The sequence below is a fragment of the Lithobates pipiens genome, unplaced genomic scaffold (genome assembly GCF_037356315.1).
Source record: "Lithobates pipiens isolate NorthernLeopardFrog02 unplaced genomic scaffold, aLitPip1_a1.2 Scaffold_3, whole genome shotgun sequence".
Taxonomy (NCBI): Eukaryota; Metazoa; Chordata; class Amphibia; order Anura; family Ranidae; genus Lithobates; species Lithobates pipiens.
In genome coordinates, this window is record NW_027507790.1 from 44,184,750 (window position 1) to 44,209,449 (window position 24,700).

Genomic DNA, 24,700 nt, shown 5'->3' on the forward strand with positions numbered 1-24,700 from the left:
CTTCATGTCACTATGAACAGTAGTTAAAAACTGAACTCACCTATATACCTTTTATTTTAAAGGTTGAATAATAAAAACTATTATATTCAAAAGAAATAAAGTAACAACAGTATAACAAAGTAATTATCAAATAGGCATATTGGTAAAGATAGAGGGAGAGGGGTAGGGAGTAGAGGAGGGGTCAAAGGGGAAAGAGGGAGGGGAAGCATCCAGCAGTCCCCTTCACAGTGCAATACGAAATAACTTTGCAAACTAGGAAAAGTTTTCAATAGAAACAGTTGTATCTCTGCAGTGCCATCATTCTTCGGACACCGCCAAGAGTCAAATTTCATCCATTATCCTGTCCCATGGAGGAGAGTACCAAGGGTATTAAAGGGGGTAAAAGGGGAGAGGAAGGGGGAAGCTCAGCATGTATGGGTTCAAAGTAGCTATGTCACCCAGTTCTTTCCAACAATCGGTTAACCAATGGTTAAAGCGAGGAACAAAATAGCTCCAATTCTAATCTTAATATGACTTATGGCTCGACCAGTGATTCCATCCTCCATCTATATGTAGCGTCTGGTCTCAATGTCAGACATTTAGGTTGTTGAGGAAGAGATCTGAGGTGGAGTGGTGGCACCAAAGAGACTACAAGAAAACAAACTTATCGTACGTGTCCTCCGCCTTCGCTTGCAACTCCTCCATGAGCATTATGTCGTTAAGGATGTCCACCCACCTAGAAATAGGGGGGGTGGGGGGTGGAATCCTTCCAGTAAAGAGAGATAACATGGCGAGCTGCAGAGAAGAAGAATCTAAGGAGACTCCTCTTCTGTGACTGGATTGTACCTGGCAGAATGGATAGGAGAGCAATTAAAGGCGAAGGAGTCAGGGAAGTCTGATACACATTATATATATCCCAAAATGGACGAACTCTGATGCATTCCCACCATACATGGATGTAGGATCCTTTTCCTCTGTGACATCGCCAACAAGTATCTGTACGGAAACATCCTGTGCACCGAGACTGGAACTCTATACCACCGTGATATCAGTATGTAGTAGTTCTGCGTGAATCCTGACCTGGACGATTTGTGGGTAAATATAAATGAGGTAGTCCACTGTGCTGGAGATTTCTCGATAGCTAGGTCTCTGGACCATTTGTGTGTATACTTGAGAAGAGAGTCACACAGGTGGGATTGGATGTCTTTGTATATTAGCGATAAAGTGTGTCTGGGGGTCTGTGAGAGACTACATATGTCCTCAAATGACGTGAGTGATCTGTGGACCAGTCCGGAGAAATGTAGTGATCTGGTAAATTGATTTAGGGAGATTGTGGAGATCCAGTCTGTTGTGGGAGTCTGTGGGTCTGAAGGTGGTCGGATATGGCCTGTGGTGGGGTGGACAAATTGGTTGGCCATTGTTCTCGTCTGTATGCCCCGCATTGTTCTCTAAAGAGAAAAGCAGGGAGGGCCCAGTTGTCGATTAATAGGAAGAGAGAGGGCTTGGGTCAGTGGACAGGGCAAATTTATTGGTCTTATTGTACCATAAGGAGAGAGCAGCTATCGTCAGTGGGGAGATCCCTTGCATTGTGCGAAATTTAGCATTATATCCCCATAGAAGGGTTCGAAGGTCGACTCTTGCCATATGTTGTTCGATAGAGGTAGAAGGTTTAGTTACAGTCTCGGGAGCGTCTCGAGGAGTCTGGAGACCAATGCTGAAGTATAGTATAATTGTAAGTCCAGTAGGCCAGGCCCTTCTCTAGACTTAGGGGGTGGCGCTGCCATAGGAACTTGACCATTATGGGGGCGAAGCGAATGAAAAAACGCTTTAGGGAGGAGGATTGGCAATGTTTAGAATAAGCATAATGCTTTAGGGATTATATCCATTTTGATGACATTCATTCTCCCCCACCACGTGAGCTTAAGGTTATGCTAAGTTTCAAGGGAGCGTCTGATTTTAGTCAGCAGTGTGCTGAAATTTAGGGGATAATACCTTTTATTTTAAAGAATGAAAGAGAATCAAATCTGACCAAGGAACCGAAAGAGCTGATCCTCCTGCTGCCGTCACCAATCATTCATTTGTGTTTGAGACACCAGCAGACTGCATTCCTATGAGGAAACTCTGCAAGACCCCAAAAGTTCCACAGAAGGGGCCCCCAGTCTTATCAGCGCTAATAGCAGCCCAAGAACAGGGACTGCGCACGGGAGAGGCTTAACCCGGCAGACGCTGCCGACTGCAGAGGTATGGACATACTGCTACTCTTCACCAATTCCAGGGGTATGAGGAAAAAAGGAGAATGTTTGTGGAGGGGCCATGCCCTTTTATTTATGCTATTCGCTAGTCCTGAAGGCGGAGTAGAGGCACTAGCTCTATTACATGTATGCTGCCATGGAGGCACCAGGAAAGATAATTTTAGACGGCACAAAAACGCAATAAATTACGCAATTTTTAGGTAAAATATAAAAGCTGAGGTTGCACTGAGTAAAATAGATGTCCAACATGTCATACCTTAACCACTCAAGGACCGAGCCTCTGAGATTTGTTGTAAAAACAGGGGTTTTTTTGCTATAAAATTACTTAGAAAAAAAAAAAAAAGTATAATGTTTGGGGGTTCTAACACCCTAGAGAATAAAATGGTGGTCGTTGCAATACTCTGTTGCAGTGTTTTTGCACAGCGGTCTTACAAGTGTACTTTTTTGGGAAAAATACACTTTTTCGAATTAAACAGTAAAGTTTTTTTTCTATACTGTGAAAGATAATATTTCGCTGAATAAATTGATAACCAACATGTCACGCAAGAATTGCACCCACTCATGGAATGGCGACAAACTTTTACCCTTAAAAATCTCCATAGGCAACATTTTTAAAAAATTCTACAGGTTGCATGTTTTGATTTACACAGGTCCAGGGCTAGAATTATTGCTCTCACTCTACCGATCGCGGCGATGCATCACATGTGTGGTTTGAACACTGTTTTCATATGTGGGTGCTACTCATGTATGAGTTCGCTTCTGCATGCAAGCTCGCCAGGACGGGGCGTGTTTAAAAAGATTTTTTTTTTCATATATTTTACCTTTTATGTGTTTTATTTTTACACCGTTCTTTTAAAAAAAAGAATAAAAAAAAAATAAAAAAATAAAAAAAGTGTCCCTTTCATTCCTATTACAAGGAATGTAAACATCCCTTGTAATATAAAAAAATAAATAAATAAATAAAAGCGTGATAGGACCTCTTAAAACTGGTATCAAAAAGACCTCAGATCTCATATTTACACTAAAATGCAATAAAAAAAACAAAATAGAAAAAAAATAATAAAAAGGCTCTGTAAGAGCTATGGGCAGAAGTGACATTTTGGCGTCGCTTCTGCCTTGCAATGATATGGAGACAAGTGGGGGCCTTCTTCCCCTCACCCATCTCCATAACCAGAAGACAACATACGATCGCCTCCTGTAAGCGGCAGAGGGCAGCAGAAGGGGGGCCCTCTCCCGCCGCCGATAAAAGTGATGTCGCGGTAAATCCGCCACAGAGACCACTTTTTTATTAAAGCTGAAGAAGAGGATACCAAGGTTATGGCAGCTAGCTGTTGCCATAACAACCATATACCTCTTCAAAGTACTGACGTATAACGATGGAGGGCAGTCCGGAAGTGGTTAAACTTGTGTGTGCCTGTGAAATAGTGACAAAGTTCAGTACCCTATATTTTCTATAGGCAACGCTTTAAAAGACCCCTATAGGTCATCAGTTTAGTATTAGGAGGTGGTTTGATAAGCAACATGTGTATCGCAATCAACATTTTTATGCGTAGACGCCCCTGCTATGTGCGTTTACATTTGTAGGTGCGTATATTATGTGGGGGTTGAGGAGGAGACCTCAAAAATAGTTTTATGTGCTTGGGTGTAACTTTTTTTTACAATTAAAAAATTATTTTTTTTTCAATCACATGGGGACAAAAAGCCCCCATATGATTTTTTGGGGACATGTTCTCTTTAATGCGACATGCAGGGTTTAAAAGACCCTGTAGGTTTCCCCTGAGCTCCACTGAATGTAATGCAGATCGCACTGCATTACATTCTTAACCACCCTCGATGGCCGGGGACACCGACAACAGGGACCTGGAAGTGACGTCATACACTTCACTTTGAGTCAGGCACAAGATGGGGAGGAGCGCAGATGTGTCCACCCTCCATCCGATATGTCAGTCCCGGGCCCGCAAATGGGCAAAAGGGAGCCTGGGATGCATAGCACGGCATTTTACTGATGAATGTGGAAGCAACTGGGTGGTAACAGAGTCTGCTTACCAACAGCTGGGCTAAATGTAGAAAAAGAAACTACCTGTCCGGCGATACAAATTGTGCATTCCTGTTGCCAAGTTAAAACATAATAAAATGATCCCACAAACTTGTTGGGAACGAAGGCATACAATGAAGTTCCAGTATGCTGCACAATACTCTCTGGGCTGCCCATTGTCAGCGAACATGCGCCCTTCCCCAGAGCTTTGAGGAAAAGGGTATTTTTTTCTGAAAGATGTAAAGTGTAACTGATGATCTACTTGCATCTGTTGGTGTCGGTTTTAGCTTCACGGAAGCTTGCTGCCCCTGAACCAACAAAACTGGAGATTCACTATAAAAACATAAATTCTCAATAAATTTATAACGTTTTTATACATCTGTTAAACAAAATACAACTATATTTTTTAACTCTATACCAGTATGCCCTTTCCATGTAGCTATAGCAGATCTGATTTTTAGAGCTCCAAAAATCTGATCAACTACAGCTACAAAAAAGGGCCAAACTGGTATGATGTAGCAAATTCTGTAAAACATTTTGGTGATCTAACATTAATAAAATTGGTAACATTTTGTGGATTACGGAATTTTTATCACCATTTTATAAAAAAAATAAATTTAGCATAATTTCACAAAGCAGAAGTGGGGCATGTATAGTGTAATCTCTAGAATGTATTACATTGCAAAATTATCAGAAAGCGAGCAAACGATTCCAAAGCAGCTCACCAATTCTGTGTTTCTCACATCGAAATTGTAGTGTGTATGCGCATGCAGCTTTCTCTAAGTTTTTGTATCATTGCCCACAACAGGGATAACATAACACAAGTCCAGAGAGCTGTGTAAACAGCAACAACTGATACTTGCTTCTGACTGCATTAGGAAATGGGCTGCATGTAACAGTTGGTGGAAAGGTGAAAAAAGTACTTCCAAATGCTTCTGTGTAATATAGTAACAGGATTTGGGACTTGTTTAGACTAACATGCAAGCGCCTCAAAGTGTATTAAAAAAAAAAACAACCGACACACCTGCCCATGTTGGTATCAAATCCTCAAATTTTGCCTTAGATGCTTCCACTCCCAGTCATTGTAGGGAAGGTTTTAGCAGCAGGGCTTCCAATACAGAAAGCAGTGGGCAGGGCTAGGTGTGACCAGATGTCGACTGGCAATGCCGATAACCATGTCTCATGTAACCTCTGTGAGGTACTCTTCTAGCACAGATTTGTGAGATTTTGTAGTTGGAAAAATAGAAACTAAATTGAAGTATAATTTATTACTGGAGCACATTTTTAAATGAGATGTTATAGTTCTACTTTAGGTAATGTGCGTACATGAAAACGTTTGCATGCAGCTAGCACTTAAGGTACACTTTAAATGGGGTGTAGAGATAAATGCCCCCAAACGATAATGCACTTTGAAAACGCTCTAACCTGACATATTTAACAAAGCCATGAATGGGCTCCAAGGTGTGAAATAGTACCTCTGGCCATAATAGTAACTGCAGTCAAATATGAGGCATTTTCATTGATCTATGTTTTTTGTTATCGTCTGTTCTTATACAAATGATGAACGACTACAAAAAAAACAAGATCAGGTTTCCCTTCCTTTGTACTAAATATTTTTCATATGTAGACTTGACACATCAATATCCACAAAAATATTTACGCAAACCAATTTCAATTAGAGCTATATAAGGAGTGGTAGTAGGGGGCACTGCAACTCTACTTTCAAGAAAAGTAGTGTCAGTAACCATACAGGATCAATAGTGCAATGTAGGTCTTGTCAACCATAATACAAGTAACAAAAATTAGACCAGTTCTTTCAACCACTTTACCACCAATAAATTTACCCCGCGTCATGACCAGGCCACTGTTTGTGATACGGCACTGTGTTATTTTAACTGACAATTGCACGGTCATGCAACGCTGTACCAAAACAAAAAAATTGTCATTTTGTTTCCTCATAAATAGAGCTTACTTTCAGTCCCATTTCACACTGGGGTGTTTTTCAGGCGCTTTAGAGCTGGAAATCGCTTCTGCTAAGCGCCTGAAAACCGCCTCCCATTTATTAAAGTTTGGCTTTTCACACTGGGGCAGTGTGCTTGCGGGATTTTCCAAAAAGTCCTGCAAGCAGCACCTTAACATCCCAAAATGCCTATTGGAATGAATGGGCAGCGCTTCAGAAGCGACTGAAAAGCACTTCGGAAGCACCGCAACACGGGAGTTTTTAACCCCTTCTTTGGGGTTAAAAGCACCTCCCTAGCAGCTGAAAAGTGCCACTTAAACAGCTGCTAAGAACGCTAATGCTGCCACATCCCCAGTGTGGAAGGGGTCTTAGTGGTATTTGATCACTACTGGGTTTTTTATTTTTTGCACTATAAAAAACAAAAAAAAACTGAATTTCTAAAAATAAATAAAAAAAAAAAAAAACCAAACAGTAAAATCTAATTTCTTTATAAAAATTTAGGCCAATATGTATCCTGCGACATGTTTTTGGTAAAAATAAAATCCAAATAAGTGTATATTGATTGGGTTACACAAACAGTCTACAAACCATGAGATATACTGTATATTTTTTTTTTTTATACTAGTAATGGCGGCAATCAGCGACTTAAAGTGGGACTGCAACACTGCTACAAACAGTCCGACACCAACACTTTCTGGGAACCAGCAACACCAACACAGTGATCAGGGCTAAAAATATCCACTAACATCTAGGGCGATTAAAGGGTTAGCTGCGTACCTAGCAGGAACACAAAACCCACCCCCTCCGAGTCAGAATGGAACTCTGCCTTGTTTACATAGGCAGAGCTCCATTCTGAATCTGTGCCCGATCAGCAGGCGCTGGGCACTTGGTGTTCTGCCGACACCCGCAGATCGGCTTCTTCTGTGAATGCTTCTGTGGGTGGAAGTGCATATATCTACGTAGTCCGGGACACAGCTGCTGCCCTGTAGCAGTAAAACTGCTATAGGACAGTAAGTGGTTAAAGATTTCCTTACATGGCCACTAAACCTTAGGCCAAGTCTGACATTTCTCTCCTACATAAAAGTAGGATTTTTTTCATCATATTTACCTGTAAAATCCTTTTGAGTACATCATGGGACACAGAGTTTGGGTAAAATTCATTATCTACTAAGTTATACTTTATCTTCAGGTGAATGGACACTGGTAGACCAAAGGTCTTTAAACAGGAAGTGATCCCCGATATAACCCTCCCATACAGGAAGTACTTCAGCTTTGTAGCAAGCACGGAATCCTCAAAAAGAGGGGAGAGGCCCCTGTGTCCCATGATGTACTCAAAGAAAAGGATTTTACATTAAGTATGACGAAAAAAAATTTCTCCCAATCACGTATTTCCAAGGATGCCATTTTCTGGATTCACACCAATATGTCTTCCAGACCATATGATAGATCTTCCTAGCAACCGCTTTTCTAGCATTCACTAGGGTAGACACCACTGGTCCTGATATGCCACTGTCCTTTAACATCCTGGCTTCAATAGCCATGCCATCAAATTTAGAGACTGTAAATTGGGGTTTAATATAGGACCTTGAGAAAGTAGATCAAGGAGACATGGAAGTGTCCATTGCCCATCTATTGTCAGTCTCACAATCTCTGGGAACCAGGATGGTGCCACAAGAATGACTGCAGCCCCCTTTCTCCAAATCCTGCGCTACAAATGTGGAAGAAGAGGGATTGAAGGGAAAGCATAAACCAGGGAGTACTGGTTCCATGGAACTACCAGAGCATCTGCTCCAATTGCCAGAGGATCTCTTGTTTGGGACACAAACTGCTGTAGATAGTTGTTGAACCTGGATGCCAGTAGGTTGACCTCTGGCTATCCCCAACGATGGCATATTTTCTACAACACCCCTGGGTGTAGTGACCATTCCCCCAGGCAGATCTGCTGGCGGCTGAGATAATTTGCCTTCCAGTTCTCTACTCTCGGGATATGGACTGTCGATAGAGTTGGCACATGTCCCTCTGCCCAGGCTAGCATGTGGTTCACCTCCTTCAAAGCTGAATGACTCCTGGTACCATCTTGGTGGTTTATATAGGCCATCACAGTGGCATTGTCGGACTGAACCCTGATAGGACAGTCCTGGAAAGCCCCACCGTCCAGGACCGTAGGGCCAGACGTACTGCCCATAATGCCAGGATGTTGATGGGCAAGATATGTTCTATCCTTGACCATATTCCCCTGAGCCCCTCTAGGGTCGCTCCCCAACCTGAGAGACTGCCATCTGTAGTCAGTACTCTCCAAGTTACCGGGTGGAAGGATTTTGCCTTTTGTAGGTTCTGATCCTGCAACCACCAGTTTAGGCTTAAGCGTGCCCAAGGAGACAAGAACATTGGATAATCCAGGGCTTGTCTTCTGTTCCAAGCCAACAAGATGTCTTGTTGTAAAGACCTGGAACGGAACTGGGCATAGGGCACTGCCTCAAAGGAGGACACCATCCTCCCTAGAAGACTCATACAGAGCTGACTGAATGGAGGGTTGTCTGCTGCCTCTTCAAGTGGTTAGAAGAGTGGGTGATGTGTGACATATGCTTCTAAATGTTGTGTATAAAATGGCAGGACAGTTCAAACCCCCTCAAATGACTCCTTTTTGGAAAGTAGACACCCCGAGCTATTTTCTGATAGGCATGTTGGGTCCATGGAATATTTTATATTTTGCCACAAGTTGCGGGAAAACTAGCCGTATACAGGACCCGAAAACCAATCACCGACTTCAGGCTATGGGCGTAAAATGGTGATTTCACTTCCTCACTACCCATCACAGTTTCGGAGGCCATGAAATGTGGGGGGGGGGGGGGGGGGAATCCCAATAACAGCATATTGATTGGTTTGTGCAAAAGTTATAGCATGTACAAAACTATGGGATATTTTTTTTTTATTTATTTTTTTACTAGTAATGGTGGCTATTAGCAACTTATAGTAGGACTGTGATAGTGCGGCGGACATTCTGAAACTTGATGGGAACCAGGGACACGAATACAGTGATTCCTGCTAAAAAAAAAAATGCAGTCACTGTACTAATGACACTGGCTGCGAAGGGGTTATCAGGGGCGATCAAAGGGTTAAATGTGTGCTGTATGTTGTGCTTTTACTAAGGGAAGTAATGGATTTTCTTCCCTGCTTTGTGGGGAACAAAAATGTATTACTTCCCCGCTGACTGGACAGGGCTCTATCTTGTTTATATAGGCAGAGCCCTGTCCTGTGTGTTGCAGACAAACAGCAGGTGACGCTGGTTATCTATTGGCCAGCACCAACTGATCGATATCTGCTGTGTAAAATCACAGCAGAGTCAAAATTCTTGGTGGCACGTGCCCCCTAGCCGCCATGTATCCAAGTTATACGGCCATCAAGTGGTTAAACTACGTATTCATGATAAAAGCACCTAGACTTGTTACTGAAAAATAATAATAATTGAAGACATTTTAGGTCACTTTTACCATTCATGTTCCAGGTAAAGGCATCTCGCAACTTCTGTCCATCTATCTCCATGTCCAATCTGATGGGAACTAGTACTTCAGGCTGAGAAGCATTTTCATGAATAACAGCTGGATCATGGTCATCAAAACTGTTAAGGATTGAAAAACAGGTCTAGATCAAAATTTCAGCAAAATTAGAGTAGCATCTAACCAGTAAAACCTTTCTATTCCAACACAGAGAAAGGCCCACTTCATAAAGGCTTGATTCCTGGTCTATGTCTGCCCAGTGCTACCATACCCCCACCCCCCCCACCGCCCCCAAGCACACCTTTTAGTACAATTATTATTGCCAAGTCCTCTTTTCAATTATTTTTTAATACACTAAACAGGCCATATAAGGAAGGCCTACATGGAGCTGTGAGTCAGATAAGACTAGCATATCACAAAAATACAGGGAAAGCAGCATCAGTAAATGTAGCTGCTGACTTTTTGTTTTCAGAGTGAAAAATCGCTTTAAGCACATTGAGGGTTATTTACTGAAGGCAAATCCACTTTCCACTACAAGTGCACTTGGAAGTGCAGTCACTGTCGATCCGAGGGGGACATGCAAGGAAAATTAAAAAAACTAAATTTTAGCTTGCACATGATTGGATGATAAAAATCAGCAGAGCTTCCCCACATTTCAGATCTACCCCTCAGATTTACAGCAACTGCACTTTCAAGTGCACTTGTAGTGCAAAGTGGATTTGCCTTTTGTAAATAACCCCTATTGTGTTTATCTATTGTTGTGACTAAGGCCTCTTGCACAATTTTTTCCCTATGTATTTGCACGTATTTTCACGCACATGGCTTTGCGCAAAATCGTGCAATTTGTGCACAAACTTATTCTCGCGTTCTTATTCTGCAGTATGTAAATAGTCAGTTGTGCAATTGTGCGTATTTGTTCGCATGAGGCGTAAATTACTGACCATAAATGCAGACTTTTTTTTTTTTTTTTTACTGACAAATGCACTACGCTTGTTTACGAGCCTGGGTGCATAGGCACATTACAATTAATGGGCTGTATATTAGCTTAGTAAAAAAACAAAAAAAAAAAATTAAATAAAAATAAAAACTGTACTGCGCTTTTTCAAGCTGCAGTGTGCAAGAGGCCTTAAGTTGGGTACATACTATAAAAAAATAAGAAAAATATCAGGCGAACAATCGTCCAATTTTCCTAGTTTCACAGCAAGTTGGAACCATGTACAAAAATTCTCGTCTCAAGGCTTTTCCTCGAACCAAAATGTCTGCTGATTTTCTTATGGTGCAGGGGTGCCCAACCAGTGGCCTGGGGGCCCTATGTGGCCCATGACCTCCTGCTCTGGGATGGCAGGGCGGCAAGCTCAGATCGCGGGTTGTCGACCTGCCATCCCAGAGCATCAGTGTTGTGAATGAAACCTGTGGTAGAGGAAGCAAGCAGATGTGGAGCAGAGCCGCATAAGCTGATGCTTCCTGTATAGGGCCAGTTCCTGTCAGAGTGATACCAAATCCATCCACCTCTATGGAGCGGCAGGTGTAAACAGTCTTGTGTCCGTTTATACCCGCCTACCTCCAAATCGATCCCCACCCCCCCAAAAAAAGGAGGCGATCTGTCCCATTCCATCTTGGCAGATCAGATTGGAGGGCCGATAGAGTAGAGCAGACTGTCTGCTCTGGATATGCAGAGTGGACAAGGGCCCTTTCATCCTCCTGCTCTGCTCATTGTGGCCCATGACCGGTTATCAAGTCACTTAAGTGGCCCTTGCTCCTCAAAAGGGCACTCCTGGTATAGTGTGTACGAGCCTTTAGAGGAAGATCAGATCACATTTAATGGCAAATGAACAGTTCATTTCAGTGGTTTACATACTTTGACACTATTTTTCTGTACTATGAGGCATATTTACACTTAAAAACATGAAAAAAAAAAAAAAAAGGGGGGGGGGGGGAATTGTATGGAATACATTTTCTATTTTGTGCATTATGCAAGATTTCCAAAGCACGATAGGTTAGATAAAGCGATAGCAGAGCAAAGGCTTCCTAAGGCAGTGTTTGAGTGTGAGGCTGGCCATACATGAATCAGTTTCTTTTCGATCGGCCATACACACAAGCGAAGTAGATGGAGGAATGTTTCCCACTGTATTAGGCTGGATTCACACCTATGCATTTTTAGTGCTTTTTGCATTTTGCAGATTTGCACAATAGAACGTGTTCCATAGGAAACCATGGTGAATGGACTGTAGTACAAATTTGAAAAATGCAAAAAGCACAAAAAACGCATAGGTGTGAATCCAGCCTTATTGTATTCTGACAGCAGGGACTCCTTCCCTGTCAGAATACACTAACCAGAACTGTACTGTTGATCAAATTATAGTTTTGCAACAAGCCGGTTCGGGAGAAGTTTAATTCGCCTATAGAAGGATCTAAATTTAACTCGTCCCTTCTGACCTGGGTGAATTTCGATCTATGGATAGCTTTAAGTTTCATCTTGAGCTACCAAGTCCTTTAGCTCTGTATAACAAATGCTATACATCTAAAAGAAGAAAACCAAAAAGCCTGCAATATGTGAAAAGGACCCCAACCACTTCAGACCCGGAAGGATTTACCCCCTTCCTGACCAGGCCATTTTTTGTGATATGGCACGGCGTCCCTTTAACTGACAAATGCGCAGTCATGTGATTTTGTACCCAAACAAAACGTAGTCCCTTTTTCCCCCCCACAAATAGCGCTTTCTTTTGGTGGTACTTGATTACCTCTGTGGGTTTTATTTTTTGTGCTATAAACATAAAAAAAGCGACAATTTTGAAAAAAATATATATTTTGTACTTTTTGCTATAATAAATATCCCCCCAAAAAAATGTCTTCATCAGTTTAGGCCAATATATGCTACTTTTTTTTATTTAAATATCGCAATAAGCGTATATAGTGATTGGTTTGTGCAAAAAGTTATCGCATACAAAATAGGGGATAGAGTTATGGCATTTTTATTATTATTATTTTTTTACTAGTAATGGAGGCGAGCTATAAATAGCCACTGATTACTGTATAAATGTCACTGGCAGGGAAGGGGTTAACACTAGGGGGGGGGGGGGGGGGATCAAAAGGGTTAAATGTGTTCCGTCGGGGGAATGTGGCTGACTAAAGGAGGAGCGCAATCGTTGTTCCGACTTAGTAGGAACACACAATCTGTCTCCTCTGTCCTGACAGAACTGGGATTTGTGTGTTTACACACAGATCCTGGTTCTTGCTCTGTTACGAGCGATCGCGGTTGCCCGGGCACATGCCTCCAGCAGCACATGCCTGCTACAGCGCCTTAAAGAGCTGACGTACAGCTACAATGGCTTCCGCAGCAGTGCCAACCTGACGCAGTATAACTGCGGCGGCTGGTCTGGAAGGGGGTTAAGTTCCCTATGGTGGCATAAAAGAATGCATAATATTAATATGCATTATTTTATACTAATCTGACTTAAAAGGAAAATATTTTAAATGTTTAAGCCTATCATATATTATGTACAAAAACATTCTATATTCTCATCAATCTAAGGTTTATGATTAACTAGTACATACCCAGATTTATAACAACATCGTGTCATTAGGAAGAAAAATCCACAGTGAAATGTTATAGAAGTAAAGTTGAGGCAAATCTCACCAAAGAGGGAAAGTTCTCTTCTTGTCACGACCCAAGCGATTTCTGTTAATAGTAGTCGAACAGGGCACAGCATCTAAGTGATGGGAGCTGTTGGGCAGTGTTGGAACCCACTGGCTATTTCGCTTTGCTTTTTGTTCCCTAGAATTAAAAACAAAATTTTATTTTTTTATTTTTTTTACAATAGGACATATATACATTAGATGAATAAAGACAACTTAAAGTGCTTGTAAAGTCTTAAGGTTTTTCACCTTAATGCATTAAAGCGTAGTTGCAGCCGATTGTTTATATTAAAAGTCAGCAGCTACAAAAAGTGTAGCTGCTGACTTTTAATAAACACACTCACCTGTCCCACGATCTAGCAATGCGGATCACTAGTGTGGGCAACCGGCAGTCGATCTAGCAATGCGGATCCCTAGTGTGGGCACCTGGCAGCTGGGTGCGCACTATGCATGCACATCATGAATGGCCAGGCAATCTTCTAGGACCTATGACGTGTTCCAGAAGATTGCAGGGAGGGGGAGAGGAGAACATGCGCTCAAGTTGCCTAGGCGGCGAGAATGAAAGTGGAAGCTGGGTACCTGTGAAAACTAGGTACCCCACCAAAAAATTACATGCCAAGTGTGGCATGTCAGGGGGTCAGGAGTCTTTAAAGCGGTTGTTCCACTTTTAGGTGGAACTCCGCTTTAAGGTGAAAAACCTTCTGTGCTGTAGCTCCCCCCATGCCCCCCCTTTTTCTTACCGGAGCCTGATCGAATGATGTGCATGAGCGCAGCGGCTCCATCTGCTGATGCTCTCCTCGATGGACAGATCGATAGCAGCAGGTGTCATTGGCTCCTGCAGCTGTCAATCAAAAGCTGTAACATGGGAGCGGGGTCGAGTTCCACTGTCAATGGTTTACAAACCCTTTAAATCATTGAACAGATTTGTACATCTAATACCTGGAAGACATGGATCTTCCTTTACTTCAAAGTGAAAAGTAATTTAAGGACATGAGTAAAATGAATTGGCATACTTGGGCAGGAAAAACACAAACAAGTTATAATTTGGCTTGAAATTACTAGTCATATCTTTTAGCCCCTGTTCACACTATGTCGCACATTTTCATTTGTTTTGCCCATTGTCACGCTGCACGTATACAGCAGCCTATTCATTTCAATGGTCTGCCTACGCTGGTCAAAGAAGCTCATATACCTTTTTAAACTTCAAGCTTTGCAATTTTTTTTACGTGTAAAAAATCACCTTTTTTTACTGACGCATTTGGAGTGCCATTTAACAATAAGTACCAACACAAGCGCCACGAGCATATTATGCACAGTTCGCGAATGCAAAATATCATGATTTTATATGCATTCACACACTACACCAGTGTGAATGCAGCCTTAAGATGCTCATAGGATACATGATAATTTCTCAGTCTGAATTTGTATCTACATCTAGATCTCAGCTATAGTATGTGGAAAACAGATCACTCACAAGCGAGAAGGCGATTACACAAATTAGAAACCTTTTTCAATAGATCCAGTTTCCTTTGTGATCACTTACCTGAGGTAGGTTGGAGGCTCTGTGCTAATGGAAACAGCTTTGTATTTCTCATCGTTCCCATCGAGGATTTCTTCAACTTCTGAAGCTTTCAGTAGAGTAACGCTAGTAGCTAATGTTGTGTATCCATGATCTAGGTAATAAAGCATGACAAGGGAGGAAGTCATTAAATAATCTATTTGAACAGTTGCCATCTCAGTATTACAGGAGTTACATCATATTCCAATAAGATTTTTTTTCTTCCATTTAAATAGCTCTGGCAGCTTATGCCAATATTACATTATTGATTTTGGGTTTAATAGCACTTTAAGGGGAAAAATGTCCTGCCTTTAGAACCACCTGATATCACACAGAGACTTTCCAGTTCCCTGGATATACAACACAAATGTTGTTTTCATCCACTCAAATGCATCTTATTTTGTGCTTTATAGGTGGAACCTCTGACAGTGACGTGCTGGCTAGGGCAAATCATGAGTATAAACTAACTAAAATTGCTAGAAAAAGAAGAGTGAGAAGTGAATTATCTTTGGAGATACATTTTCGTTGGCTATACATAGAAAATCTCACTATCTGTAAACAAATATGACAGATATTGGTGCAATATGTTCTCTAATGCTGAGCTCCAGCTTTTGATACACTTTACATAGTTCATAACCAAACTATGTACCTCACTAACATGTGAGGCCGCTAGATATAAATTATAAACTGTATGTAGTGGAGGCTGTATGTAGGCGAGGTATTCCAGGTTCAAGCCAAAGCTTTCAGTCTCATACCCAGAACACAGAGCCAATCACAGCAGCGCTCTGCCATTCAGACACAGCAATGTATTCTAGCAATGAATACAAAGCTTCTTCTGATTGGCTGAGTCAGAGGCGAGCCAATGTCACAACTAACTTGGCCAATCATAGGAAGCTTAGTATTCATTGCTAGAATACATAACTTTCTCTGAATGGCTGATCAGATAGACTATTGTGTCCTGGGTACGAGACAGGAAGGTAGGTCTCCGCTCGAACTCCGAACACAGTGCAGTATGCAGCCTTAGGTACATACAAATCATACAGCACATCCAGCGGCCTCACATGTTAGTGAGGAACATAGTTGTATGTACTATGTAAATTAAAGAGGAAGTAAACCCTGATGGGTTTACTTCCTCTTTTTTTCCCTGCAAAGGTAAAGCATAATGGACTACTATGCATCGCATAGTAGCTCATTATGTGTCACTTACCTGACACAGGAGCCAGCGAAGTCGCCGCTGTCACCTGTAGTCCGCCGCATCCATCTTGGTTGTGGCGTCTCTCGCAGCTCCGACGAATGACAGCGGAGAAGCCGCGATGACGTCACTCCCGCGCATGCGCACGGGAGTCACGTCTCGGAGCTCCGACGCTGCCATTCGCCGGAGCCGCGATGACGTCACTCCCGCGCATGCGCACGGGAGTAGACAAATTTGGCAAATCCATTCTTGGACTTGCCGCATTTAGTGCGCCTGCGCGCCGCTGTCTACGGCGCATGCGCCGTAGACAGCGGTGCCCATTTTCGGGCAAATATCTCCTAAACCATATAGGTTTAGGAGATATTACTTGGACCTACAGGTAAGCCTTAATCTAGGCTTACCTGTAGGTCAAAGTTGTTTGGAAGGGTTTACTTCCATTTTAAGTGAACAGTATCAAAAGCTGGAGTTTAGCTTTAAGCTGTCTCTGGCATCAAAATTCCAACCTGACATCTCATGCAACAACAATGCCACAAACAATTTAAAACAATGTTCAAGAACCTCCAAGATGCAACAAATTTTCTGGTAATTCTAAAAATGATACAAAATGCAACACAGACATCTAAAACATCTAGCTTTGTCCTTAAATCATCCCCCTGTCAGTTCTCTGCTAAAAGGGAAAACGGTGTCAAGGCAGAGCTGCCAACTGTCCAGCTCTGTCCTGTACATTGCTGTTTCAAACTCCTACAGCACAGATCTCATGACAAAAAAGTCTAGCCTGGACAAGTGGCCAGCTGTTGAAGGACTAAGAACTTGTAGAATTCAAAATGAAATGTGAGCAATTCAGAGGTTTCTATAGAGTTTTATATAAATACTGTGGGGGGAGCAGAATAAAATTATGTAAAACAGTAAAGTCTATTTGAATGTCTTTGCCAAGTGTTAAAAACATGAAGAAATCCAGAAAATGGTGAAACAGTATTTACATTTCTTCCCATGTGAGGAGGCAACAATCTTCTTCCTTTCTTCAACAGTGGCCAAGCGTCTCCAGAGAGAAGGGTACCTTTTGTACAGTGAGCCCCTAAACATGCGCAGGTAATTCCCCACCTGTGAAGAAAAGTATATATATCACATTAGAAACATTAAAGTACAGCAACTCTAACCACAGGCAGCAGCATCAAGCAATAGCCGGTAACCAGGAGACATCTTTATTCTTGATAATGGAAGAAAATTACTCCAGACACCTCAGAACAAGATACGCACATTATGGACACATAGGCTCTCCACCATATATCTCACAATGTGCCTCTGTAAAGTAAATTTGTCCCAATATAAATATAGGTGCTGCCATCACCGATTTTTATAAAAAGACCAGGATCCAAGTTTTACTTTTTGGTGAGTCAGAACATGCAAGCAGAACAAGAGCCCAAACTTTGGTGGCTGCAAGATTGATCTAGGCTTAATGGTTCAATCAATAACACTGAGTCAATAACCTGAAGCAAGCATGCAGATGAGGACTTCTTACTTTCCCAATAGACATACTTGTTCCAGGTCAGTGACTGCAAGTGCACTGAAGACAAAGAGTTAGAAAAGCAGCCACGTACAACCCTAAGGCGGGAGCGGCGTCGGCGGTAAAGCTGCGCTATTTTTAGCGCCACTTTACAGTCGGTATGCGGCCGCTAGCGGGGCGGTTTTAACCGCCGCTAGCGGCCGAAAAAGGGTTAAAACCACCCGCAAAATGACGCTGCAGCGGCGCTTTGCCTGCGGTATAGCCCCGCTGCCCCATTGATTTCAATGGGTAGGAGCCGTGAATACACTGCTTCTTCACCACTCCAAAGATGCAGCTAGCAGGACTTTTTTCACCGTCCTGCTAGCGCACCGCTCCAGTGTGAAAGCCAGAGGGCTTTCACACTGGAGTAAAAGGGGCCGGATTTTTTCAGGCGCTATTTTTAGCGCTGTAGTCACCTGAATAATGCCCCAATTCCAGCTGTGTAGATCTTACATAAAAACAGAATGGAATGATTTGCAAATCTCATAAACCCATATTTTATTCGCATCAGAAAACATATCAAATGTTTAAACTGAGAAAATTAAGAGAAAAAAAATAAGGTAATTTTGAAATTGAAACATGATTCGGTATAAAAAGAGCATGAGAGAGCGAGAGAGATTGATTTACTAAAACTGGAGCACTCAGAATATGATGCAGCCGTGTATGGTAGCCAATCAGCTCCTAACTTCAGCTTGTTCAATTAAGCTTTGATAATAAAACCTGGAAGCCGATTGGTTTCTGGGCAGAGCTGCACTAGATTTGCCACATCTTCCACACTAAAGAGGAAAGGGACCTCCTGTCATGTTCTCAGGGCTCAGTTCAAAAGCCTGCATCTCCGATAGTATGGGGGTGTATTAGTGTAGCTTGCACATCTGGAAAGACCCCATTAATGCTGAAAAATATATCTAGGTTTTAGAGCAGCATATGCTCCCATTCAGACAAAGTCTCTTTCAAGGAAGGCCTTCAATATTTCTGCAGAGCAATGCTAAACCGCATACTGCACCTATGGTAACAGTACGCCTTTGTATCAGATGAGACCAGGTACTTAAATAGCCTGTCTGCAGTCCAGACCTTTCACAAAGTGAAAATATTTGGCACATCCTGAAACAAAAAATACAACAAAGACAACCCAAGGCTGTTGAGCAGTTAGAATCCTATATCAAGCAAGAATGGGACTTCATCCCAGACGTTTACAGAGTGTTGTAAAAAGAAGAGTAATGCTACACCATGGTAAACATGGCCCTGTCCCAACTTTTTGAGACCTGTTGCTGCCATCAATTTCAAAATTACCTTAATTTTTTCTTAAGCCTAGATTCACATTGATGCGATTTGACACGTCAAATTGCATGCCACATCGGCAGCTATTGCTGGCAATGGCCCTGTCTGAAACAATGCAACGATGACTTTGCGGTGGTGCACCAATTCTCAAATGTAGTTTCTCTCCACACAGATGTCTTTGAAATCGCCCCCGAAGTTGGACTGACATGTGGTGCGCACAATTTCAATTCCGCAGCAGTGTGAAACTAGGCTAAAATGGTAAATTTTCTCATTCTAAGGCTCCATGCACACTACCGTTCTTGTTTTTCCTGCCCCTGGCAGCTAAATAGTGTTATCCTATGTGCCCATGCACACTACATTAGGCTATTAGCATTTTTTGAGCTTCAGCGTCTAGGAAGTGGTTTTCCAGCAGAAAAATAAAAAAATGCTGAACGTTCCTAAAAGCTTTTTTTTGGCTTTTACTTTAACTTTTTTTTATATGTACTATAAAAACATTAATGCTCCTAAAAACTGCTAAATGCTCGCAGTAACAAGCCAGCACAAAAATGCTATTATCAGCATTTTTCATCCAGAATTTTATGAGCTTCTAAAAATCGCTAGTGTGCATGGAGCCTAACATTTTACATGTTTTCTTTCGATTGTGAATAAAATATGGGTTTATGAGATTGGAAATCATTGCATTCTGTTTCATGTAGATATTTACACAACATCCAAATGTTATTGAAATTGGCAAATACAAGCAGAAAATACCCAAATGCAACCACACAAGTGAGAAACTGAGAAATACTTGTGGGGGTGTCCGATTCCTCAAATTTGATTTCCGCACGAAAACCGTCTGTTGCTGCAGCCCACTAATGATGCGAAATTCGTACGAAAATTCTTTGATATGATCTTCGAAAGAAAATTCTTTCGAAATTCAAACAATGTATGGCCGGCATTAAGGCTCATGCACATAGGTTTTCAAAACGTCAGCACTACAGCAGCGCTAAAAACACCCATTTAGCCGTGTTTTTACATTAGCGTTATTGCGCAGTTTCCCGCCTAAAAATGTCAAACGCGGATAAACGCAGCTTGGTGCGTTTTCCATTTTAACAACTTGTGGACGCGCAGGCTGTCATTTTTTTTACTGTCCCTAAACACCTCCGACAATTTATGTGTGCATGGACACACAGCCTAACATGGAGGGGCTTTTAGAGGCAGTAAAGAGAAACAAAAAACAAAAAAACTATTCTAACAGCATCTGTAAAAACATCCTGTGTGCATGAGCCCTTAAAGTGATTGTAAAGGTTTGTGTATTTATTTTAAACAAAACATGCCATACTTACCTACTCTGTGCAAGGGTTTTGCAAAGAGCAGCCCCCCGATCCTCCATTCTGGGGCCCCCCGGAGGCGCTTCTGTCTCCTCCTCTTCAGCGAGTGCCCACAAGGAGAGCAGATTTCCATGGGGGCACAGGTGTTGGCATGCTTTTGAGTCCTGCTGCTGCATCCATTGACACAGCAGTTTTTGGCCCGCCCCGTGTCACTGGTTTTGATTGACAGCAGCAGGAGCCAATGGCGCCTGCTTCTATCAATCTATTTAATGAGGACCCGAGACAGCAGCTGGAGCTGCTGGGCTCCTGCTCGTCGCTGGAACAATTGGGTTCAGGTAAGAAAAAAGGGGCTCTGGGGGGCAGCTGCATAGAATGCATTAGGGTGAAAAACCCTGAGACTTTACAGCTCCTTTAACCACTTCACTCCCGCCGGCCGCCATATGACGTTCTTGAATTTGAGCGGGAATATCTGAATGATGCCTGCAGATACAGGCATCATTCAGATGTCGTCTTTTAGAGCCAGCGATTACCTACACCATAAGAATGATCATAGCGGCTGTTCAGCCACTTGATCGTTCTTATGGGCGGCGAGAGGGGACATCCCTCCCTCCCACCAGTGCTTCTACCGACTCACCCCTGCCATTGGTGAATGGATGTCGGCCTTAAAGATTTCCGGCAGACCAGATGGTTTCACATTATGCAAAAAAATTGGGCTAACTTTACCGTTTTTTGTTTTGTTTTATTTAAATCATACAACTGTTTGTTTTTTTTTCCAATAAAAACGTGTTTGAAAAATTGCTGCGCAAATACTGTGCGAGATAAAAAGTTGCAATTTTTTTTTTACTGCCATCTTATTCTCTAGGGTTTCTGCTAAAAAAAAAAAACATAATATTTGTGGGTTCTATGTAATTTTCTAGCAAAAAAATATATATATATATATATAATTTTTACATATTTATTGGAGAGAACTGTCAGAATTGGCCTGGGTGGCAAGTGGTTAAAGAAAGGTTAATCTTTAAACTGAACTCAGCACCAAAACAGTCATTAAGGCCTCATGTACATAGGGCCAAAAAAAAAAAGACACCTTTACAGAGATTTGGCATTAATTTTTTTCAGTATATAAATGCACCTATATGCTAGCCTATGTGTCCATGCACACATGCATTTACAGGCTGAAAAAAAACCACATCAGTGCGTTCATATACATGTTAACTCTAATTGCGTTTAGGCATGTTTGCATGTTAATTGCATTCTAATGGTCAGAATAAATTACTCCGGCCAATAGAATACATTAACACCAAATGCGAATAAACGTGTGCAAAAGGTGGCTTTTACCATATATTTAAGCAGCTTTTCCCCTACCAGAAAAAAAAAACACGGAAAATTGTATCGAATACTTAAAGCGGTGTTCCGCCCCAAAAAAACAACAAAATTAAAAGCGACCAGCTACACATACTGTAGCTGCTGACTTAACAATAGGACACTCCCCTGCATTGGGGCCCAGCGATGTTGGCACCTCAGCTGATGTTTCCATCAGCTGTCAGGTGCTGCCGCCACCATTGCGGGTAAGGGTACCTGGCAGTGTAGCCTTGCGGCTTCACGCTGGGAACCCAACTACACATGCACAAGGTCCCGGTCCTCTCTCCTACTGGGCCGGCGACAGCAAGAGGAGGAGGGAGCCTCACTCCCGGAAGTGGGAACAAAAGGTGCCAATTGTGGCACCGGAGGGGGAGAGGAGGCAAATGAGCGGAACTTCCGCTTTTGGGTGGAACTCCGCTTTAAACATAATTTTCCTTTCCTGGTGCCAATTTATGGCAGCAAACTTGATAGTAGCCCTGCCTCCTCTTGGCCACAGGACCAGTGCAAAGGTATAAAGAGTAAACGCTCACACAACAGAACATTTCCTGCACATCTCTAGGAACAAACTTGGGTGGGTTTAGTATGCTGCCATGGATTGACATCAGGAAAGGAATATTACGGTATTTGATAAAAAAAATTATTTTCCTGGTGCCAACATGACGGAGATCAATAACTAGCTACCAGGGTGGGAAGCTTAGGCAAATCCATTCTTATAAGAAGTGAGTAAGCTACTGCCTTCCCACCAGAGACAGCTGTCATGAGACCTTTTAAGCCCATCAATAGATTAGGCTGTTGTGTGGGTGTTAACTCTCTATAGCTTTGCACTGGTATTGTGGGCACAGGTACATGTATGCTACCATGTTGGCACCAGGAAAAGGCAATTAAAGGAGCCAAGCAAATGCTCAGGAAAAGCGCTCTGAGGAAGAAGGTATTCCTTCTAAATGCATCAGCCAGCAGTGCTTCACTCCTCCATCACCTGGAGGCTGCTATTATCAGACTGATTGCCACCAGTTAAAGGTTTTTACATTGCGGTTTACTTTCATATGCTTGTGAGTAGTTTTTAATTCATTCCTTTTAATAAACGTATCAAAGGATAATGCACAAGGCTGATACAGCCTCTTCTCTTTATTCCTTTTTTGATTGTTAGGGTACCTAACTCAAACCATGCTCCACCCACTACAGACTGCCCACATAAAACTACAGGATGGGGAGTAAACAAGACCAGTCACCCTTTATAAGCAAAAAGCAGCAGTGAATGGTCTTTATTACCAGAAGCTTCTACACAGGGGAAATGTTTCAATCTGGATTACATCACAGATCTAGAAGAAATACTCCAGATAGAAATACAAGACTCTTGTATTTAGAAAATATTGGCTAACTCTGGAGTTCAGCTTCGGGGCTCGCTCACATTACGTTTAAGTGCATGCAAACACAGGTTTTCTATGTGCCCCATTCACACCACAACAGTGAGGAAAAATGCAGCACGTCTGCATTTTACTGCACTTCCTCTAAGCTCCATCAGTGTATTTGTATTCATCACAGCTATGCTACATTGAAATAATGATTTGTAACTTTGTGGCATTTCAATAAAGGCAAAAAAAAAAAAAAAAAAAAAGTAAACTGCTTCTTGCATTATAAAGTGTCCCATACCACCCATACTAGGGATGCACCGAAATTTCGGCCGCCGAAACATATCGGCCGAAAATTGTCCCTTTCGGTAAAAAGTCGAAAGAACTTTAGCCGATACTGGTGCTGAAAATGGTGCTGAAAATGGTGCAGGGCATGCTGGGCTCGGCACGCACCTGGTGCCGCCCATCGCGGGGGTGTCATTCTGGAGCGCCTGCCTTTACTCTCTCCTCCTCACCCATGCTGCAGGTGGCCCGTGGGGTCTCGCTGTAAAGTCCCCTCTCCCCAGCTGTGGCTGCATATGGATCTTCAACCAATGCGTAAATCGGCTGGCTGTGCAGGAGCTCGGGCATACTGTTTACTGTGAAAGTGAAAGCAAAGGAGAGATGTCTAGCAGTGTGTGCTGTGCTCTCTGCCTCCCCCTACAGTGCAGTACCCAGCATGGAGATTAAAGAGGGTTTCCACCAAAAAAAAAATATATATATATATATTAAAAGCCAGCAGCTATAAATACTACAGCTGCTGACTTTTAATAAATGGACACTCACCTGTCCCGGGTTCCAGTGATGCCGGCAGCCGAGGCCGATCAATCGCTTGGCCCTCGGCTGCTGCCGCCACCATTCTAGGTGAGGGAATCAGGAAGTGAAGGGAATCGGCTTTACTTCCCGGTTCCCAACTGCGCATGCGCAAGTCACGCAGCGCAATAGGAATTCTCTGCGCTGTCTCTGAGACCCGTGTGTGTCCCAGCAGACAGCGCGGCAGGACAGGAAATGGCGTAGACTCCCACGGGAGTCTATGCCCGGAAGTGGGTGAAAATACCTGTCTTTGACAGGTATCTCCACCCCCCTCCCCCCTGAAAGGTGCCAATTGTGACACCGGAGGGGGGGGGGGGGATCCGATCAGTGGTGGTTCCACTTTAGGGTGGAAGCCCGCTTTAAGGTACAGAGCTGCAGCTGACAATTTTTAAGAGTATATATATATATGTTATATGTGTGCATGTTTATGTGCGTTTGTTATGTGTATGTTATATGTTTGCAAGTGTTTTGTGTGCGTTGTGTTCGTAGGTTTATAAGCACTGGTGAGGCGCAGGCTACATGACGGGCACTGGTAGGCTGCTGGGCACAGCGAGGCTGCATTGATCTCCTGTAGCATGTCTCTGACCATCTCCTGTATAAAAAAAATTTTTAAAAACAGTCAACTTCGGTATGGGATTCAGTATCAAGGAAGATTTATTTTCGGTATAGGTTTCGGCACCAAAAACCCATTCGGTGCATCCCTAACCCATACAAAACAAACACCAGCCTGCATGGGAAAACTGCTTGTTTTCCTGTGCAGGCTGATGTGAATAAGCTTTTAAAGTGCACGTTAAAGTTTCATTCAAGTCAGAATTATAGAATGTTGGTGCGCAGGTATGGTGGGCATCAGCTGATTGTATTGGGGGTTAGGGAGGGGAGCTAAGGCTCGGTTCACACTAC

General features: G+C 42.6%; 1 protein-coding gene across 2 annotated transcripts in view; it reads right to left on the reverse strand.

Moving 5' to 3' along the window:
* Positions 1–24,700, reverse strand: part of SMARCB1 (SWI/SNF related BAF chromatin remodeling complex subunit B1) — a 45,388-nt gene that overhangs the window by 16,794 nt on the left and 3,894 nt on the right. For both annotated transcript variants that reach the window (XM_077461590.1, XM_077461589.1), the window contains exons 2-5: positions 17,090–17,210; positions 14,903–15,032; positions 13,361–13,498; positions 9,718–9,845 (exon numbers count right to left, since the gene is read on the reverse strand). In XM_077461590.1, the coding sequence (XP_077317716.1) occupies positions 9,718–9,845; positions 13,361–13,498; positions 14,903–15,032; positions 17,090–17,210 (517 nt within the window). The remainder of the gene's footprint in view (positions 1–9,717; positions 9,846–13,360; positions 13,499–14,902; positions 15,033–17,089; positions 17,211–24,700) is intronic.